The sequence below is a fragment of the Xenopus laevis genome, chromosome 9_10S, assembly GCF_017654675.1.
Source record: "Xenopus laevis strain J_2021 chromosome 9_10S, Xenopus_laevis_v10.1, whole genome shotgun sequence".
Lineage (NCBI taxonomy): Eukaryota > Metazoa > Chordata > Amphibia > Anura > Pipidae > Xenopus > Xenopus laevis.
The window spans coordinates 59,712,175-59,734,233 of NC_054388.1; the positions used below are offsets into that span (position 1 = coordinate 59,712,175).

General features: G+C 37.9%; 1 protein-coding gene and 1 long non-coding RNA gene across 4 annotated transcripts in view; one reads left to right on the top strand and one right to left on the bottom strand.

Moving 5' to 3' along the window:
- Positions 1-42: 42 nt before the first annotated feature.
- On the top strand, positions 43-21,414 carry LOC108702955 (protein mono-ADP-ribosyltransferase PARP15-like). Of its 3 annotated transcripts, XM_041578011.1 has the most exons (13): positions 43-96; positions 5,690-5,850; positions 6,408-6,470; positions 7,437-7,613; positions 8,713-8,885; positions 10,169-10,289; positions 11,005-11,067; positions 11,153-11,329; positions 13,924-14,096; positions 17,396-17,534; positions 18,460-18,605; positions 19,638-19,812; positions 20,710-21,414. In XM_041578011.1, exons 2-13 carry the CDS (start codon positions 5,736-5,738, stop codon positions 20,994-20,996), a joined length of 1,809 nt encoding a protein of 602 aa, XP_041433945.1. In that variant the 5' UTR covers positions 43-96; positions 5,690-5,735; the 3' UTR covers positions 20,997-21,414. The 3 variants fall into 3 exon arrangements, with proteins under 3 accessions (XP_041433945.1, XP_041433944.1, XP_018094267.2); XM_041578010.1 differs by lacking the exon at positions 43-96 and having other exon boundaries at positions 5,592-5,850; positions 18,463-18,605; XM_018238778.2 differs by lacking the exon at positions 43-96 and having other exon boundaries at positions 5,593-5,850.
- LOC121398766 overlaps positions 7,266-22,059 on the bottom strand; it is a 31,758-nt gene continuing 16,964 nt past the window's right edge. Inside the window, exon 2 of the long non-coding RNA XR_005964517.1 lies at positions 7,266-7,480. This is a non-coding gene — a long non-coding RNA (uncharacterized LOC121398766). The remainder of the gene's footprint in view (positions 7,481-22,059) is intronic.

Below are 22,059 nucleotides of genomic sequence, written 5' to 3' on the forward strand. Positions count from 1 at the left end.
AGGCAATGAATGCTCTTTCACTTTCTCTTGTTACGTTATAAACTTTTATAAATCGCCTGTCTTTGGTCTGTGCAGCTGAGGATCTGGCGGTGTCAGGTGGGTGCTTTCTATTTGCTACAATGTCGCAAGGTCCTGTTTAATAGGAAAATAGGAAAGATGGAGGAAAAAGTCTATGGAAATAATGAGAGAGAGATTTGCAACGCTGTAACTAGAAAGAGCGAGGTGGAACTAACAAGATTCAGGAGAATATAAGAAATATGTGGGAAAATTAGGATTTTGTAAATCATAAACAGAATACCATATAAATTAGATACATGTTTCATTTTATAGAAGGTAGCTGCTTGGGGTATGAATGTTGGGGTAAACCCCCGTAAATATGACACTATCCTTATAGCATCAGTATTACAGGATTAAGTAATTACTGCACCCAGTTAGACTTTAAGCTCTACAGGGCAGGGGCCTCCTTCTCACTGTTTCTTACCACAAAGCACTTAAGCTGTCAGGATTTACCCTGGTGGTCTAGTGGGCAGCAGGGTCCACCGCAGCTCCTTCGGCGTGGACGCCCGCTGCGCAGCTCCTCTCTCTTCAGTGTTCTGTCCCCCTATGGCGCTTCCTGGTTTATGCGCCGGCATGATGACGGCACGTGCAACGATGCGAAATTCAAAAGGTTTAAAAGGGGAATTCAGTGTATTTGAGATTGCCAGTTGTTAAGTTCAATTAGTTGTTCCTGGTGCTAGAATATTGTATCCTGCTGGTTTCTTCTGGTTTTGACCCTTGCTTTACCTGACTACTCTGTAATCTCCAACCCTAATCCTTGCCTGTCTGTAACAACTCCAAACTCTCCAATCCTGACCTTTTGCCTGTCCACTGACTATTCTACGCTTTATATCCTGATTCCGGCCTGTCTGACGATTCTCTGCTTGTGCTGGCCCGGCATGCCTGTTCCTGGTGGTTTTCTTCCTTCCAGTATCCTGGTGAGACGATCGTGCCCCTTTGCTCGTCCAGAACCGTTAGCTTTGCTCCTCTCTCAAATAAGACCTGGCGGCATCCGATTAGCCGAGGTCTCCTCCCGAGGTGAAAGGCGGCGGTTAAAGGCAGAAGTGAGAGCCAAGACCAGGGACCTTAGCTTGGGTTCTGGATATAGGGTGCAGAATGTGACATAAGCTCTGTGTCCTTATCTGAGCTCTGTGTATATTTATTGTGTGACTTGTCCTCCCTGTGTGTACTTTTATATATTGTACTTTTATTTATATTGTACTTTTATGCGTTGTACGGCACTGCAACTCCTTAACAGCACTTTACAAATAAAGTTATACGTACATACATACATTTGCTTATTGTGATACATAGAATGGGACCCACTATTGCAATTGGAAGGATATCAGAGCTTAGAAATCATTTAACAGTGACAGGATCTAAGCAAAGGGACCTAGCTATTTTGTATATGCATACAGACACTGCATTAATTCATGCTTATGGTTAGGTATAGGTTGCTGCATATAATGTACCATACAGCACTGCATTTAAAAGGAGAGGTATATAAATAATCATGTACATGCATCATGTGCAGTGTGGGTTGTTTTCACACAGGTTAGGAGATGTGTTTGTATCACTTTCAGTCTGTTTTAAAATACTGTATATTAATTGCAGAAGAGAAAAATACATGGATAGATATACACCTATCCTGTTATACCACCAGAAGTACATAGGGGCACAATAGAATCGCTGACATTGGAGCACTAGAAGTGGTATTGCCATGCCATTACCAGCTGAGGCTCTCCAATGCACACAGCCATATTGGGTCTATTGCCATAGCCTTAAAAATTGCAGAATAGGGTATAGTAAGTAGATATAAAAGTCTAGGAGAATAAAGAGGTTAAGTGAGGAAAGGAGGAATAATAGTTTGGAAAGTGGGCCCACGGTCTAAGGTTTTCTGGTGGCATACCTCCCAACATTTTGGATATAAAAAGAGGGACAAAAAAGTTGGCGTGCGTAGCCACGCCTCCTAATTACCGTGTTCATTTTACAAGATTTCACAGGTTATAAAGGTTTGAACATATTTCTTTGTTTTTTTTCCAGTTATTACAGTTTAGCTAATGAAGGTCAATTGCCCTTTAAGCTGTGAGTCTAACTTTTCCCAAGGGACCTGTTATGTTATATTGTTACAATTACTTATTTGCTTATCTAGATTGCTTATCTAGATACATTGAATTGTTACAAATGTATCTTATCTTCTGTTGTGGCTGTTCTGTGCTCTCTGCCAAAAGCCAATCAAGTTTTTTTTTTCTGGCTGTTCAGTGCAGAGAAAAATGGGACTTTCCAGTACAAATGAGGGACTGCAGGTTGAGCTGTCAAAAGAAGGACTGTCCCTCTAAAAATGGGACACTTGGGAGGTATGTGGTGGGCCTCTGGCATCCCAGACTGACACTGATGAGACGTACCTGCCGTTATATAAGATATGTGTATGTATTTGAACCTGTGCATTCAATAAGGAAGGCGCGTGTGAAAGACCCAATATGGCTGTGTTTACCCCACTCGGTGAAATCTGTGCCAGCTCACAGTTCTGGCTAGAAAGCAAAGAGACCTGGACAAAAAGACTTAAAGGAACATGACTATGAAGATTTTCATTCATCCAGATCATGGTATATCTAATACAAGTAATTCAAAAATAAACAAATGGACTTGCTGAGTAATTATTGAAGACGTTTCACTGCTCATCCAAGCAGCTTCTTCAGTTCAACTGACTGGTGTGGGAAATTCTCGGCATATAAACTCTTCCACTAATCCAATCACAACGGTTCACTGCAACTCTTCAGAGAGGTGACATCTGAAATTCATAGAGGTGTTGATTCTGTGTAGTTACTGTGATAGGATTACCAATGTGTCATGCAACTCCTAGAAACAGGTGTTACTTGTGAGAGTTGCATGAATGGATGTGTGCATTCATGCAACTCTCACAAGTAAAACTTTAAAACACCTTAATTTTTTGTTGTTACTGTTTCTTTAAAGGAGGGACAAATTGACCAATAGCAACAAGACCGTCTAATAGTAATTAGAAAATTAAAAGAAAGATCTGATAGGTTGGTATGTGGTGTAATTTATCATTTGTGTTCATAAGTCAACCCCCTATGTGCTTGTGGATTCCATTTGGGTGCTCACCCCAAAACATACAGGGTAGTTGGCTCTTGTGGGACTGAGTTTGTACTGCTCCACTGAGGCCGGTGCTATAAAGTGCTTAAAACTGTAATGGCTAAAAATTGGGAAACTCCCCTGTTGCATGCTACGCATTGTTTCTAATATATTTTTAAGCAGTGGTCATGCAATTACACTTCATCGGTTTGTTGTTATGTGGTCAGGTACTTTTTATAATAGAAAAAACAAATCTAATAGAAGTTTTTACTGGAAAGGTAGTAGGTAGGAGAGAAAACCCGGTGATCATTAAATTCAACCTTACAGGGATCTATTTGCTGGGCTACTGCTCTGACCTGTCTCATAAGAAACAGAGTAGGAATGGCCTGTCAAAGTACCCAAAGATTTTATGGTGATTTCGTACCATGCCTATTGATTCCCATAACCTCATCCTTATGTCCAAGTTGCACCTGTATTCGAACCCATAACATTTAGCACTATCTATATCTAATAGCTGTGAGAACAGGCCTAGAATAGGTTTAGTTTTCTTGTGGGCCCTATAAGATCCCATCTAACACTGATTAAGACCATTTAGTTCTGCTACTGTAGGTAGGAAGAATAAGAGCTAAAAATCATGGTAGATCAAAGTGGCACTAGCTCATCAGCCATGCCAGTTCTATAACCCAGGGACAGTGTAATCTGTTTTAAAAAGTTAGAAACCATATATATATATATATATATATATATATATATATATATATATATATATATATATATATATATATATATATATATATATATATATATATATATATATATATATATATATATATATATATATATAGAAGCCAACAGGTATGAACTTATAAATAGCATAGTAAAGCATCCAAAAAAATGAATGTATAAACTATGAACTTCTGTGATTTGTTTAGTGGAGCAAAAAGTATATGTTTTGGAACAAAATTTGCAGAGCCCCATTATTTATATCAATTAGCAAAGTCCACCCTATGGTGCCCAAGTTGTTATTGTACTTCAACAAAAGCTGTTGTTATCTTGGTCTAATTTTGACATCATGCTCTTCTTTTTTTATTTTTCTACTGCTGTAGATGAATGTGTTGTAAACAACTTGTATTTCTGTTTCCATACTTCAAAATTATACATTAGGAATATATTGGGTATATATTATGCAAGTTACATTGGCCATTTCTATCAATTTCTGGGAATTCAGGCTTTTACAGTAAACAAAAAGAGAACTGAGTTGGCTGGCAGAACCGGTTGGTTTGACCTGATCTTATCACTGCAAAGTGTGCTTTGAAAGATTTCAGCTGCACCCATTTATGACACATTTTTTCATGTTTGTTAAAGGTCAGCTTGTACAGTATCCCTTTCGAAATTCATTGCCATCCTTTTAAAAAATGTTTTCATTTTTTGTTCAAATCTGGTGCTCCCTAACTTGTGCATCTGAATGACACTTGCTCCTGTGAGGGAGTTCATTACAGAGTAATAGGGAATATTAAGGTTGCCAGATCATTTGAAAAAATCAGGGACATTTCTAAGTGAAAGTTGGGTTCCACTGATTGCATTTTATTTAAATGTCAGAGTAAGGTGGGATAACCTATGTAATATTCTTAATATTAGAAGTTTTAGAGGTAGCTGCCCAGGGCCCCCCTATTATTTTGCCCTAGGCAGCTACCTCTTCTGCCTACACCTATTCCGGCCCTGAATTCTACCCAGGGGCACTAACTCAAGAACTCAAATGATGTTGCATGAAAACATGCCTCTGACAGCACAGCTCAGAGAACTGAGTTGGAGATAGAAATGTGTGATATGGTTTAGGAAGCTCCAGACTCACATAGAACATAGTCCAAGTCCTTAAACCCAGGGGTCTGTATTGTTCCCCACAACTATCAACCCCCATCTAATTCCAAATGTCAGAAATAATATTAACATTTTGAATGTAGGATGATAATATACAGTAAAATTGTAAACCAAATTAACTGACTTTCTTCAAGTTGTTTTTCTGCAGTTTTACAGTATATAGTCAGGTATAGAATATCTTATCTGGAAGCCTGATATCCAGAAATAAGAATTATGGGAACACCACAGCATCCATTTGAAACATTTTATTTTTAAAATTGTTTCTCTTTTCTCTGTTACAATAAAACACTACCTTATACTTGATGGTAACGAAACTGCATGAATCCAAAATGGTGGCAAATAATGGTGAACACATTTTTTGCCAGGTTTCACTGCATAAAAGACGCCCCCAGAGACTCAAATGGGTGAAAAAAATTGTTGCCCGTCAAAAAATTTGTCGCCTATTTACTTTAGTGCATTTGTGAATTTTTCTCTGTTTCATGGATTTTCAGGGAAGCAAAATCAGGTCAGATTCGCCCATTACTAATTTCATGATATTTCTGCCATGGAAGGCTTATCGCCATAATCTTTTGCAGTTATCAGTGCTCTCGCCATTTACACTTTATCAATCTTAATGCATTGTTTATATGCACCGAGTGGGCACAGCAGACACAATGTCATTTGCTTTTCTTCATTACTTTAGGTGTTTCCATCTGCACCTCCCAAACAACCAAAGGAAGGCGATCGTCATGAGTCAGCTGGTGATATGTGATGTACCTATACAATTAAAACAAGGGGACATAACCAAAGAAGTTGGAGATGCCATAGTAAATGTAAATAATAAAACACTGAATCAAAACTTTGGTAAGTATTATGGTTTGGGAATTATTATAACCACACAGCAGTTTCTAGTATCTCAAAAAGATAAAGGGGCTTATTTTTAAACCAAAGTCTCCTAACAAGGAACTCTTATGAACTTATTTATCAAAAATCTAATTTGTGAGGTTTGTGATATTTCTTCTTAGTTAGCCTATGATTAAGGGATCTTATCCCGAAACGCGTTAGGCCTCTTTTGTCCAGCAACCTGCTGCAATAAATCCTGCCCAGAAGTGCCGTCTATGTCAAGTTTGTCGTGAGATTTTTTCTACTTCAAATAAATTCACAATTTAAAAACTCGAATGTTTGCTTATTTATGAAAATATCTGAATGTAAAAAAACAATACCTTGAATTTTTCATATTTATAGGCTTAAAAAACTCAATTTTTTTTTGCTTAATAAATACCAGACATTTGAGTCGAATTTGTAAGTTTTTGTGCAAAAAAAATTTGAATAATGGAAAAAATTTAAATTTGAACCTTGATAAATCACCTCCTTGATCATTGCTGTTGTGGTGTACTTTCATCTTCTTCTTCTATTAACAGGGGTGTGCCAAGCCGTTCTAGCAGCAGCTGGGAAGTCTGTTGTAGACGAATGCCAGCGTTTAGGTATAAATGACTACAACTGTTTCGCAATTCCTAGATTGTTAAAGGAGTTGTTCCCCTTTAAAGGAACAGTAATGCCAAAAAATGAAAGTGTTTTAAAGTAATGAAAATATCATGTAGTGTTACCCTGCACTGGTAAAACTGATCTGTTTGCTTCAGAAACACTACTATAGTTCATATAAACAAGCTGCTTAGTAGCAATGGCGGAAATTGAAAAACGGCTATACGGCACAGGATTATTAGTGGATAACAGATAACATTATGTTCTACAGAGCTTATCTGCTATCTGCTGTGTAACTTGAGCCTTTCTCCTTTGAATGGCTGCCTCCATGGCTACACAGTAAGCTTATTTATATAAAAAATAGTAGTGTTTCTGAAGCAAACACAGCAGTTTTACTAGTGCAGGGCAACACTGCACTGTATTTTTATTACTTTAAAATAATTTCATTTTTTGATGTTACTGGTCCTTTAAGTTAACTTTTAGTCTTGATATAGAGAGTGATATTCTGAGACAATTTGCAATTGGTTTTCATTTTGTATTATTTGTGGTTTTTGAGTTATGTAGCTTTTTATTCAGCAGCTATGCAGTTAGCAACCATGCATTGATTGTATATGAATAGGAGAAGGTCTAAATAGAAAGATGAGTAATATATAGTAGCAATAACAATACATGTGTAGCCTTACAGATCATTTGTTTTTAGATGGGGTCAGTGATCTCCATTTGAAAGCTGGAAAGAGTCAGAAGAAGGCAAATAATTAAAAACTCAAAAGACAAAGGAAAAGTTGCTCAGAATTAGCCATTCTAGAACATAATGAAATTTATCTTAAAGGTTACTCAAGGGACTCTTCTATATATTTTGATAAGCTTATTAAACTAAATAGGGAGCATGGTGATGTAGTTATTCATAGCACAACTCTTGGGTCAGATGATAGTGGTGTCTTATTCAATGGTGGTGTGTTTTTTCCCAGTCAAAAAGCCTCATGGTGACGTTGTTGTAACTGAAGCTGGAAATCTGAAATGCAAAAAAATCATTCATGTTATTAATGCAACGCAGGCAGCTAAGATTGTGGCTAGTGTGAAGGAAGCACTCAAAGAATGTGACCAACATAAACTAGAAACTGTGTCTTTTCCTGCACTCGGAACAGGTAAATGTTGCCATGTATATGAAACTGCTAATGTAGAACCAAAAAATGGACTTTATTTAACTGGTTGCTGCATTTGCCTAATATACATACCTCTTGGGCAGAGTGAAGGGTAAAGATAGATCTTAATTTGCATTCATATCAATACCATATAGGTGTTAGTACCATGTCACTGCAACATGCCAGTTTATAGATTCTAGATTTTTAGATTAAGTCTAAAAATGTGTGCCAAATGGGCCCTTATGTCTAAAACCACTGTAAGCTCTGCAGGTATGAAAGTACACGCTATGAAGATACAAATGCAAAGGCCTGTGGTGAACAAAAGGAAGCTATTGACCTAGCAGTAGTAATATAGCTGATCACAAGAAAAGTAGAGTTTTCTGTTGAACCAGCCCCAGAATTTTTACACTGTGATTACTTATTCAGAAGGTAGCAGGGAATTTCATGCAGACTGCTCTTCACTTGTGCTCTGGCACATGTTCTCACGTTAGTTCTTGTAACAAACTAGTAGTATAGACTATGTACTCTACAATTACAAAAATAGATATGGTAACCTATAGACTAGTGCAGGTTTGTCCATCTGGAGATCCATGGAGAAGTGGTGACTTTAATGTATCTTAAAGTGTAAAAATAAAAACTGGGTAAATAGATAGTATGTGCAAAATAAAACGTTTGCTTTTGAATCTAAACTGAATGCTGAGGATCAATTACGAACTCACTGAACAGTTATGTCCTATGTGGCCCCCCTTCAAGTTGCTGACTAACTCATAGTGAGCTGAAAAGCAGGAATTAGTGTTCTGTTCTGTTATGTTACACACCAAGTCACTCCAGCCTTTATAATGTACATTACATTTTTGGCTAACTAACTATATTAGAAACATTTTTTTATTTTGCACAGTCTTTCTATTTACCCAGTTTTTATTTTCACATTGAACTGTTCCTTTAAAGTCTCTGCCTGCCCAAGGGACCCAGAGAAATATTATGGAATATATCAAGATATTCAGATAATAATAAATTATACTCAGTACCTTCTCTCATATTTTATTACCATAAGATAAACTCTACAAATTGTATTGTTTACCATCAATTTGAATTATTACAGGTGCTGCCAGTTTAGACACTCTGACTTCCTCAGATGCAATCTTTACTGGCATTGAGCAGTATTTATCAGAGTCCAAAGAATCCTGCGTTACACAAATTTCTATTGTGGTTCTTACTCAGGAAGCTTACGACCAATTTTTGCTGTTTTTCCAAAACAAAATTTCCAGTCTCCAGGTAAATTAACCAATTCATCTCATGCTGAGTATTCTATTCTCAGGTTATTTTTTATACAGGAGAGTTGGATGTTTTTAAATGAAATACAAATACCTAAACAAAGTCTTCAGTATAAGGGACAGATGGCCTTTGCCCTGGGCCCTTTGCATCACTAAGGTTCTTTAGCGAGGAAAATGTATGTAAAAGTGCAAAAGGTACAATATACTGTGCAATTGCTAGATATGTTTACTATTGTTCAGCTTGCTGCCCATTTGACATTGGTGAACTGCAGCTCCCCAGCGTCCCAGTGACAAGAGGAAACATCCTCTTGCATTGCCAGGGGGGCAACCCTCTCAGCCGTGGCATTTTCAAAAGTATTTAGAGGGGCTGATTTACGAAAATTCAGATTTCTGTTTTTTTCACTGAATATTATTTTTTCTCTAAAAATGTGTTTTTTCTGTATTTCTCTAAAACTCTATAAATTCTAGATTTATTAAGTGTAAAAACCATGAAAACCATTTAGAACTGTGCCAAGTAAAAGCTGTCGGGTCCCATAGAAGTCAATTACAGCTGTACTGATCCTATTGGCCATTTGTAATCAATTCAGACTTTTAGATGTTTTCAGGGGATTTTTTGAAAACTACAATTTTTGTTGGTTTTAGAGGTTTTTGTTTTTTTAAGCGCATTCGTTCGTACTCTATATACTCGGATCCTTTAATAACTTTAATGGCATTGTTGGTTTTAGAGAAATAGAGTTTAATTTGAATTGTGTTTTCTTTCATAGAAAGGTTTGAATGGTTATTTTGAATTTTTTTGGTTTGGGGGAATTTAAAAGCATGAGATTTATCACAGCTCGACCCTGGAAACAGTTCTAATTTGAATATTCGGCGGCAAAAACCTCAATGGCAGAGGTCCCTTGAACTATTTGAAAATGTTAATTGTAGTGATGAGCCAAATTTTTGCCAAGTTTCACTGCAAACATTTCACCCCATAGACTCTTTTGGGGAAAAAATGTCTCGCAAAAATCTATTTTTTTTCAGAGAAAAACTGGACTTGAATTTGATTCAAGTTTTGGGTCAGGACTTTTCAAAAGAATTTTAGACGTTCAAAATTTTTCATAAATAACATACCATATGAATTGTAAATAGAAACTATTTACTATATTTTTAAAAAATTCACGTAACTCTAAAATTTGACCTTTGATAAATAACCCCTTAGGTGTTCTAAAGGGTTCTTGTTTGGTCAGGTAAAAAACTGTGCTTATCTTTGATGTTTCCATACTAATTTCTTATGTTTTCATTCAGAAAAGTGATTGCCATCTCATGCTTTGTGGGAAATATGTTGAATTAATTAAGGGTGACATCACAGATCAAACTGTTGTCTGTATAATCAATGTGACAAACCAAACTCTGGACCAAAGTCATGGTAAATATAAATAAAACAAATGTTTTACTATTTTCAGTCATCTGGGCATTATCTAAACTGAATTTTGAAGTTTTCCATTTTTCATTTCATTTTTCTAGCTTTCGTTACCATATTTGTCATATGTATTTGAGCATATACCCAAAGCAAATGAACAAAATATTTTTTGAAGAAACCAGATGAAATTTAGAAAACAATATTAATCATATACTGTATGTGACATGTGTGCATGGAAAGATTTGTCCCTGATTTTTCATCTCTTGATTCATTTCTATTGTATTCCACTGCATAGTCATATAAGTGTATTATTGAACAGTACATGGAGACACTCTGGGCATCTGGGCATTTTTCCTGCTCTTTTCTCCAAACATGTGGGGTAAAACTACAGCCCATGAAACACGTGAAGGATAACTGTACATTATCTGATACAAAGGGCAATAATAGAATTCAGATAAAGGAAAATTCTTCAAATTTCTTATTTAATGAAGAGTGCTAGACCCCAGAGGCTTCAGGAGACCACCCAGGCCAGGAAATATATGTGTCCACTAATGCAGAATATGAGACCGGACCAGTAATTTGCATTGGGCCTTGCTGCACACCTGTTCCAAATCGACCATACACAACAACATTTTCCAAATGTTTATATAATGTTGATGCACGGCAAAACAAACAAACATAGGCATTTCTCTGATTTTATCCAACCAACTCTTATTTGCAGGTGTTTCTGGGGCTATATTTTCAAAAGCTGGAGATACTGTCAAACAAGAATGCAAACAAAATGGTATGTCCAATTAAAAAAAAAATGCAAAAGTTTTATTTTATATAAAAGTTTTTTGTCCTTTTCTAAACATCATATTTGTGTCCAGGTAAATTGGCCCCCAATGGAATTGCAGTAACAAGTAGTGGAAATCTGAAATGCAAGAAAATCATGCACCTGGTTGGTCCAGCAATGTTGACTTTAATTGTGCCTTTCCTTGAACAAGTACTACAAGAATGCAACAAATATTCATTCAGGAGTATAGCACTGCCTGCCATTGGAACAGGTAAACTGTGGTTTACCTATATCTGTAACCTTGGCTCTGTCTTATATGGCAAATTACACTCTTATTTTTCATTGCTAACCTGCTGGCAGTCAGACAACACTGGGAACTCTCCATGGTAGTTGTGCGAGAGACTGGGAATACTAAACTTTAAAAAAAAACTGGATTTCAAATTCTAATTTTTTTAATTTAATAAATGGGAACTATCAGAGTGTTTAAAAATTATACTTGAATATATGAATGAACGTGTTATTGATGTCACATTTTTTCTCAAATTTCTAATGATAAAAAATCTACTGCAGGGCTGTCCAACTGGGCCCACGGGCCGCATGCGGACCGCGACCCCCCCTTCTGTGGCCCCCCAGATGCTGTGTCTGCTTACCATATGTAAGCTTTAAAAGGTATCACTACAGAGATGCATTGTTGAAACCTCAAATTCAGACTCTGAGGGTAGGGGCACACGGCGCGATTTCGCCGCGATTCTGCGCTAAGCGAGTTGTCGCTGCGTTTTTTAAGCCGAAATAGCTTTGCTAACTTTGGCGCTGGCGTCAATGCAAATCGCGGCGAAATCGCTGCGCTAATTCACACGCGGCGATTCGTTTTCTATTGTCGTCCGAAGTTGCCTCGCTGAGCGTTTCCGGGCGACAGTAGAAAAAGAATCGCCGCGTGTGAATTAGCGCAGAATCGCGGCGAAATCGCGCCGTGTGCCCCTACCCTAAACCTCCTGTATTGTTCACACCTGTGAAACCCCCTGTATTGTTCACACTTGTGACACCTCTATTGTTTGTATATCCTAAAGTCCTGTACTGTTCACACCTGAGACCCAGACTGAAACTGCCCACATTGTTCACCTGTTCACACCTTATTCAAAATGCTAATGGAGCACCAGCACTGTGTCACTGTATGTAGTACATATTAGAATGATAGCTTTCCTTGTCTCCTGAGCTGTTCTGCCATCCCTCCCTGCAGGGCGGGAACTAGGGACAGGCAGAGTAAGCGCCCGTCTAGGGCACAATCAGGGGGGGCACACTTTTAAGGGGAATTTCTTTCTTTTGTAAACCCTGATTTGATTGGCCTTTAATAGTTTTTCAACTTTATAAACCCCCTGTTCCAGACAGAATCACTCCCCAGTTCCCTTTTGGCAGCTGCTGGCACAGGTACATATTTGTGTGCAATATCTTGGCTGCTATTTGCACAGGTAAACAGATGATATGATGGATATTTGGCTGCTGCTGGCACAAGTACATATATGGAGGCAATAGTGTGTATTTTTTGACTGATGCTGGCACAGGTACAGATTGGGGGCAATATAAGGGATTGGCTGCTCCTGGTTTAGGTACATGGGACAATATGGTGGCTGCTGGCACAGGTACACAGATGTTTGAGGGCAATATGATGGATTTTTGGCTACTGCTGGAACAGATACAAATTGGGGCAATATGATGGATTCTTTTGGTTGTCACTGGCATAGGTACAGATTGGGGGTGAAAATATGATGGATGTTTTGGCTTATGCTGGCACAGGTACAGATTGGGGCCTGGGGGCAATCTGAAGTATTGACTGCCATTGGCATAGGTACAAATGGAGGCAATATGATAGGTGCTGGCACAGGTACAGGGGGCTATATGGTAAGGTGGGAAATGGTAATGCAGGACTGGGTGGGGGGGCACTGATTGAAGCCCTTGCCTAGGGTGCAAAAATACCTTGTCCTGGCCCTGCCTCCCTGTGTGTGCCATTCTCTACTTGCCCAGTGCTGCTTGGATGTGCCATTTTCTGCTTGCCCAGTGCTGCTGGTGTATGCCATTCTCTGCTTGCCCAGTGATGCTTGTGTGTGCCATTCTCTGCTTGCCCAGTGCTACCTGTGGAATGTAAGCCTGTTAAGGGTTTGTTCTTGTGGTTTGTTAGCATTTGGAAATTGTCGTTAAGGGCCCCTAAGGTGTTTAATCATGTGTTGGGGGGTTGCTGTATTATCCACATGGGAGGATAAGGGATATTGATTTAAGGGTATGTTTTTAACATGACTTCAATTTTTCACATATGAGTGATGAGCACCAAACATTTGGTGAGCACCAACCATTTGGTTTTTTGGTGTGCTTCCACCGTTAATGTGGATATGATCTTAAAAGTTCTTGTGGTAATATGGGTGTGGTTTACAGTGGGTGTGGTTTAAAAGGGGCCAACACTAACTTCCATTATCGGCCTCCTCCACATAGGCCAGTAAAATTTTGGCCCTCTGTACCACAGAAGTTGGACAGCACTGATCTACTCCATATGGTCTATCACAAGAAGTGTTGCACAAAACTGACCCATTTCACTGCTGAAAAGTGCGCTAAACTGTGGGAAAATGCTTAACTTGTACATGTTCGTAACAAAACTGCAAAATTGCTTCATTTTTATCTCTACATTGCCTTACATTATTTGAGCAACTCATTTTTCACTGTGCTGCAACTTTGTAGGAAGAAATGCCTCCCAATTTACAAATTTCTTCCAAACACGGCAGCCGAACAGCTCCTTACATAGACAGGGGAAGGCAAGGGATTACATAATAGTGTATGCATTTTTTCCTGTTTTTTGAAACTATTTTTTATGCTTTACAGGAATAGCAAAACTTGACCCCAAAAAGTCAGCTGAAGAAATTCTAAAAGGCATAAGAACCTATTTTGAGAAAGTCACAGTCTCAAGCCTCCTCCAGGTCTACATAATTGCCTACAGTGATGATGTTTTTCAGTCCTTCTCAGAGGTTTTTAAGTCACAAACTCCTAAAACTGAGGTAAAAAGTAATACTGATGATCCATTCCTTAATTGAGTGTGGCGTGTGTTAAAGGAACACTTCAGTGTAACAATAAAAACTGGGTAAATAGATAGGCTGTGCAAAATAAAAATGTTTCTAATACAGGTATAGCTAATTAGCTATAAATATAATCTATAAAGGCACCTTATAAATTTTAAAAAAAACCTTGGCGCCAGGGCCCTCCATAAAAGTTTTTTTAAAAAAGCATTGGTGCCAGGGCCCCCTTTACAAGTAGAAAAAAAAATTGGGGCCCCAAAGAATATTTTCTAAAATAAACATTTTTGCCAGGGCCCCCCTTACAAGTTAAAAAAAATTGGGGCCCCAAAAAAAAATTTTTTTTTTAAAAAAACATTGGTGGCAGGGGCCTATAAAATATTAAAATAATACATTGGCGGCCAGGGGATTAAACAAAAAAAAACACAAATTGGTGTTCAGTAGAATTGAACTCATGGCTTCAGGACTTCAACTTTGTCTCCTTTCGTAACTTCGGGTCCTTTCGCCGCTTCGAGACTTCGGCTATTTTCATGGCTTTAGTCCTTTTCACCGCTTTGGGAGTTCGGCTTCAGCTGTTTTCATGGCTTCGGGACTTTTCGACGCTTCGGGACTTCGTCTGTTCGGCACTTCCGCATTTCGGCTGTTCGGGACTTCAAAAGTGCCGCACTGCCAGGCCCCCCTTCATGCCCGGGCCTGAGATACTTGTTCCCTCCTGTCCCCCCCTGATGACGGCCCTGATCAGATGTCTAACAGAACAGAACACTACTTCCTGCTTATCAGCTCTCTAACTCTGAGATAGTCAGCGACTTTAAGGGGGGTCACATGGGACATAACTGGACGAACTGGATAACTGCAGTTAGTAGTGTTCTGGCTATTATGTTATATATCCAGTGACTCCAGCCTTAATACATTACATTTTTGCCTAACTAACTATATATTTAAAACATTTTTTATTTTGCACAGTCTATCTATTTACCCAGTTTTTATTTTTATAAAGAACAATTCCTTTAAAGCACATTAAAAAACAATGACTAGAGTGATTCATAATTTAGTATCACAAAGGATAGAGCAGCAGAGATACCAGTTTACTGTGTGTGCAGCATACAAGCCAAGTAAATAAGAGGTTTGTTTGGTATCATTTCCAGCAATGTATATTTAACTAAGGAGGCTATTTATTAACAATAATATTTATTTGTTTTCCCGATTTGCTAAAAATCGTGTAATTACTCTAAACTACTAAACTCTAATACCAAACTTTGCCATCTAAAAGCTGATGATGTCATGTAGAAGTCAATGGGAGCAGTTCTTAGCAAATTGTAAAATATTTATTTACTTTGAGACTTTGGAGGTTCTTGGATTTAGAAACATTTGTTCTTTTTTACAATAGCTTTATTATATATATATATATATATATATATATATATATATATATATATATATATATATATATATATAACATTACCCTATGAAAATTCGGACCAAATGCATATTTTTTTGACATTCTGTCAAAGATTGAATCCTCCACCAAAAATTTGGCTGGATACTGAATATAATCTAAACCCTATGCATATATTCACAGCTGAGTAAAATAGATACGTTTTATCAGTTAACAAAAAATGTCTTATGCTCACTAGATTAAGATGACACTGGTTTAGCCATTTATGTGTATATAAAATAGGCAGGATCTTGGACTTTATTCCATAATATCGTGTATATATAAGACCTTTAGGCCAGATTTATCAAGGGTCAAATTTCGAAGTGGAAAATTCGTAGGATTTCTTGCATCATACGATCGTATTCCAATCGTAGTACGATCGTACTTCGAATTGTACGATTCAAACGATTTTATCGTACGATTCTACGATTTTCCTTCGAATACAAAAAACTTAGAAATATGCTCTCGAAGGTCCCCATAGGCTAACATAGCACTTCGGCAGGTTTAAGTTGGCGAAGTATTAAAGTTGAAGTTTTTTTAAAGAGACAGTACTTCAATTATGGAAGTGAATTGAAGGTCGAAGTCGAAGTTGTAGTAGCCTATTCGATAGTCGAAGTATCCGAAAATTACTTTGAATTTAGAATTTTTTAACTTCGAAAATTCCCTCGATCTCACTTCGACCCTTGATAAATCTGCCCTTTAGTGTTCCTTTCATTTGGAATTCCTGCTTGATACCCTCTTTAATCACATTCTCAGATTTACTTCTTTTTAAAAAGATAGGAAACCAAAAATGATTTAGGGGCATATTTATCAAGGGTCGAATTTTAAATTGAAAAAACGTCGAAATTCAAATTCAAAAAGAATTCAAAAAGACCAACCAAAATTAAATCAAAGTTTTTTTTGGTCGAATAGGTCCGGTTTTAATTGCATAGGTCCTTCTTTGGTAGAATTTGAATTGTATGAATCGAAGGAATAGCGCATTCGATTCAAAATTCCCCCCCTCCAAAAAAAAGTCCACCAATTGACAATCAGCAATTTGGCAGGTTTTAGATGGTGAATAGTATAATTTTTAAAGAGACAGTACATGATAAATTTCGATGTTTGAATTTTCAAATTTTTTTCAAATTCAAATCGAATTTGGATTATTCCCTAGTTGAAGTACACAAAAAATAGCTCGAAATTCGAATTTTTTTCATTTGAAAATTCACTTCGACCTTTGATAAATCTGCCCCTTAAAGGAGAAGGAAAGGTTAAAACTAAGTAAGCCTTATCAGAAAGGTCCATCTAAATATACCAGTAAACCCCCAAAGTAATGTTGCTCTAAGTCCCTTGTCAAAAGAAACACAGCATTTCTTTCCTTCTATTGTGTACACTTGGGCTTCAGTATCAGACTTCCTGCCTTCAGCTTAAACCTCATTGCCCTGGGCAAGAGCATGCTCAGTTTGCTCCTCTCCCCCCACCCTCCCTTCTCTACTGTAATCTGAGCCAAGAGCAGGGACAGACTCAGGCAGGAAGTGATGTCACACCACATTAATGCTGCAGCTCCTAGTCTAAACAAACAGAGAGTTTCTAGAGCGTTTTACTCAGGTATGGTAAAACATTCTACAGAATAAATATAGCATTCTAGCTTGCACTATTGCAGCTAATCTATTGGCAATAAAATGCCTCCTTAGCTTTCCTTCTCCTTTAATGTGTACAAGGGCCATTTCAACTTGATGATAATAAATGCACACCACATAGCTGGGTTTGGGAGCACACAAACTGTTTAGGTCACTGTATAATGAATACCACAACTAGTAACATTTATGTTTTAATGTATAAACATGAGACAAAGTATATTATTTTTTAGGAAAATGAGGAAGAAGATGAGGAAGAAAATAAAACAGAAAATGAGGAAGAAAATGAGACAGAAGATGAGGAAGAGTACATATTTCAGTATTCCTCAGAGGAAGAAGAAACTGAAGATTTGTCATTAAACCAAATGCAATGTAATTCTGTTTTTATGCTGTACTTACTTTATACATTCTAGACCTCATTTACATATGTACACACAAGTGCAAAGCTCTGAAACAGATGCAAAATTGAGTGCAAATTGACATACATGTTGTGTTGCATATTTATCACAGCTTTATCATGTGTTAGTTACAATATACAGAATACTACAGTTCCCAGAATTCATCTGTTTCATGTTACCAGGGGCGATTCTGGCTATAATGCCGCCTGAGGCGGCCTTCTTTCGCCGCCCCCACCCCTCCCCACGGCACTAACCTTTATAGCGCCGGAGAGGGCAGGGGCGGTCCACGACGCTTAGTGCAGAGAGCGCAATAGCGCTCTCTGCACTAGAAGAGCCGAATTTCCGGTTTGAAAACCGGAAATTCGGCTCTTAGTTACCAGGAGTGGCATTTTTGCCGCCCCTGGCAACCAGGGGGGCGCTGCCGCCTGAGGCGAGTGTCTCAACTCGCCTCATTGGTGGAGCGCCCCTGCATGTTACGATGTAATTTCCTGCGTGTGTGATGGAAGTGTCACTTACTGATATACTTCTCCTGTTCCTGTGATAGTGTGTGTTAGAGATCTCTCGCTCTGAAGCTGCATGTTCCTGCATTAAACTGAATAGCAGATCTGATATGCATCGCATCTAAATAAAAGTTATAAGCAGCAAAGAATTGCGTGGAACTACACCACTCTGTGCCAGATAATTCCAACACAATTTCTGGTGCTGAAACCCGGGAAGATGGCAGAAAGAATTGATTTGGTGCAGTTAGAAGTTCCACTACAAAAATGCTGCGTATAGCTTATGTATATCAGCTCTGTCCATATATATGGAGCTGTCATATTGTGCAATATTGTTACTAGGCTTACTTTTTATCTTGTTACTTATACGCTTATTTTACTTTTTTTTTTTTTTTTTTTTAGCAGTAATTGATACTCCAGCCACATGGAGTGACATGACTAATAAAAGCCACATAACTGTTGAGCTAAAAACAGACTCTGATGAACATCGAACAATTGAGAAGGATTTTCTCACATCAGCGGGGAAAAGCACCACTAAAGTGATAAAAGTATGACAAAAAAGCATGAGTTGGATATAGGTTGGATATAGATTTGCTACTTACAGTTAATACAGTACTTAATAACAAGAGAAATGAGAATGGAGTGGCATTTTTTAAAAATAAATGGATTAATGAGAATTTCAGTGCAATGGATGTATTTTCTGTATATAAACGCAATCAAACTTTCCTTAGATTTTTTTTTAAAAAAAACCTTGATGATGGAAAAAAATATCTAGGGGCAGATTTATCAAGGGTCGAAATGAATTCGAGGGAATTTTCGAAGTAAAAAAATTCGAAATTCGAAGTAATTTTTTGCATACTACGACTTCGAATTCGATTCGAAGTAAAATCATTTGAATATTCGACCATTCGATAATCAAAGTACTGTCTCTTTAAAAAAACTTAGACTTCAATACTTCGCCAAATTAAACCTGTCAAAGTGCTATGTTAGCCTATGGGGACCTTCTAGAGCATTTTTCTAAGTTTTTGGAAGTCGAAGTAAAATCAATTGTTCGATCACTGAAATCCTTTGAATCGTTCGATTCGATGGATTTAATCGTTCGATCGAACGATTTTACTTTGACCGCAGGATACCCAAATTCGATGAAAAAAAACGTCGATTTCGATATTCGAAGTCTAAGTATTTCAATTCAATGGTCGAATTTCTAAGTATTTTTATCTTCGAAATTCGACCCTTGATAAATCTGAACTCTAATGTTTATTTGAGATTTATGGCCAGATGAAATATTGAAAAAAGTAAATTTCAAAATTATAGTGCTGAGTTTTCATTTGGAGGGGTTGAACTTGATGGACTTTGTCTTTTTTCAACCCAATTTAACTATGTAACTATAGTTTATTTTTATTAATCTTATCTTTATTCAGGTAACATTTTTACTTGATTGTTTTTTTACTCTCCCTCACCATCAACTGCAGGTATCTGAAATCCCCCCACAAGTTAAGATAATTCGATTTCTAAAGATTTCTTACAAACAAATACGTCAGATAGCAGGTATAATATCATTTTTTCTGTTTTCTACAAAGATTGAAAGGATTCAGAATATAAAGCTATGGAGAAGTTACTCAGTTAAAAGGGATTATGTTCTGACTCTGTACCCAAACCAGGAAATTGAAAATGATCTCTATCATGGAACAACCACTGAAACGGCAAAGAAGATCAGTTTGCATGGATTTAACCGGAGTTTCTGTGGGAAAAATGGTAAGTTCCCTTTGTATATAGTCATGATGAGAAAGAGTTTACTTACCACTCAAAACAATGTGAAGAGTTCAGCTATAAGATATAGCTCTATCTTATAATGTCAAAAACTGCCCATAGAAATTGAGATATGCTGCCCAATTTGCCCAGCGATGCACTGAGACAATTCAGCCTGATTCAATTATTGGCTTGGGGGACAAAGATCGGATCATACTACTGGCTTAGTTTGGTGGCACGCGATGTGTTCCGGGGAGATTAGTCACCCAGTAACGAATCTCCTCTCCTTTGGGCGACTAATCTTCCCAAAATGCCTTCCCACCGGCTAGAATGTGAATCACTGGTGGGATGGCACTCAGATCACTTTGGTTTTCAGAGGTTGCCCTAGGTTTCCTCGTTAGGCGACTTCGGGCGACTTTGGAAAACGAAGCGATCTGAGTGCAATCCTACCGGCGATTCACACTCTAGCGGGCGGGAAGGCATTTCGGGGAGATTAGTCACCCGAAGAAGAGGAGATTTGTTGCTGGGCGACTAATGGATGAAGGGATGTCAGATGTTTTATTCATCCCAGTTAGGGGCATACAGTATGTATCAAAATTCTGATTAAAATCACAGTTTGTTTCAATGTGAAAATGATCTTGTTGTTCCCCCCAAGTAATTTTGAGCATATTGATGACATTTTCATGGCAAAAACCATGGACAAATTTAATTTTTACATTCACCCACAAGCAAGCTGATCACTACTTGCTCTCATGATGAAAATGTAAGAAAAGAGGAATTCTGCATTTATGACATTATTTTCATTTGACAAATTGTCTGACTCATACAAGACATGAGTTTTTATTTAGTTTAATTTATAAAAACAATTGCTAATTACAAATACTGGTGTATTTTCTTCACTAGCTGTATGTTATGGGAAAGGAACCTATTTTGCTAAAGACGCCTCATACTCTTGTCAAGAACAATATGCTGCTACGGACAGAGACGGGTATAAGCATGTCTTCCAAGCAAAAGTCATAACTGGAAAATGGTGTTTGGGGCGACCAGCATTTGTGGAGCCACCATCAACCTCTTCAGATTCAGACATCATGTACGACAGTGTAGTTAATGATGTTAATAATCCAGCAATCTATGTTATCTTCTGTGATGATGGTGCTTACCCTGAATATTTAATAACATTCAAACAGTAGATAAAAAAAAACAACATTCACACGTTGCACTGTCACTTTGCAGCCTTTATGGAGAATTGAACTGCCCCTAGAACCTAGCACTGATCAACTGACCTCAACTGGACCTCCACCCTGCTACCTCTATGCAAAATGTATTCCATTTAAAAGTGTTGCTGAATCTGCCATAAACATGCAGAGGTGCCCAGCCTGTTTGTATCCCCTTTATTCAATCCTCTTACATGGAGCCTGCATAACATGCCTAGTTGAAGCTACTCCCGGACCTAGCTACAACTGCGCATGCTCAGACAGGCTCTGTGTTAGCTAACTTACAGAAGATGATCCAAGCAAGCAGAAGGTGGCGCCTATGAACTTTGTTGCGCACTTCTGCATATTTATGATAGATTCACTTGTAGGAACACGCTTGAAAGGAAGATACTGTGCTGAGAGTTAGTAGGGAGGGGGTCCAGTGAAGACCAGTTGAGGGGATCATGGGGGGGGGATTAGTTTTAATGTAGTAATCATGAACTTTTTTGCTTTCATTAATAAGAAATTGGTTGACCACACATCAACCACAAACTGCCACTATACCATATCCCATAATCAGAAATGAAGTTATAGCTACAGAATGACATATTTCAAGCTGTGTAGACAGGCTGAAGTTTATATACTGGGTAACTCTGGTAGACAGTGTCATAGACATTGCACTGAAATAGGAAAGTGAAAAAACCATGACTGTGCTGACAAACAGGATAGTCCTATTACTGCCAGGTGGCAGGCAAAGTCCATGAATCAGCAGTGGTAGCTACAGACAGGCTTATATAATCCTTTAATTACTATATGACTGGCATCTTACCTAAACAAGATTCACGGAGTAGACAACTAACACATCCAAGAAAAAAATGCTTCTTAATATTACAGTACTTCAATAGCCTCAACTGGCTAAAATTCTACAGCTTGAGCACATTGTTTGACAAGCCAGGGTTCCAATCTGGACAGGTCCTGACACATATAGAAGCTACTCTGATTAGTTACCAGAGCTGATCCATGCCAATTTTGCAGCTGTTATTCGATTTTCCTATTGAGT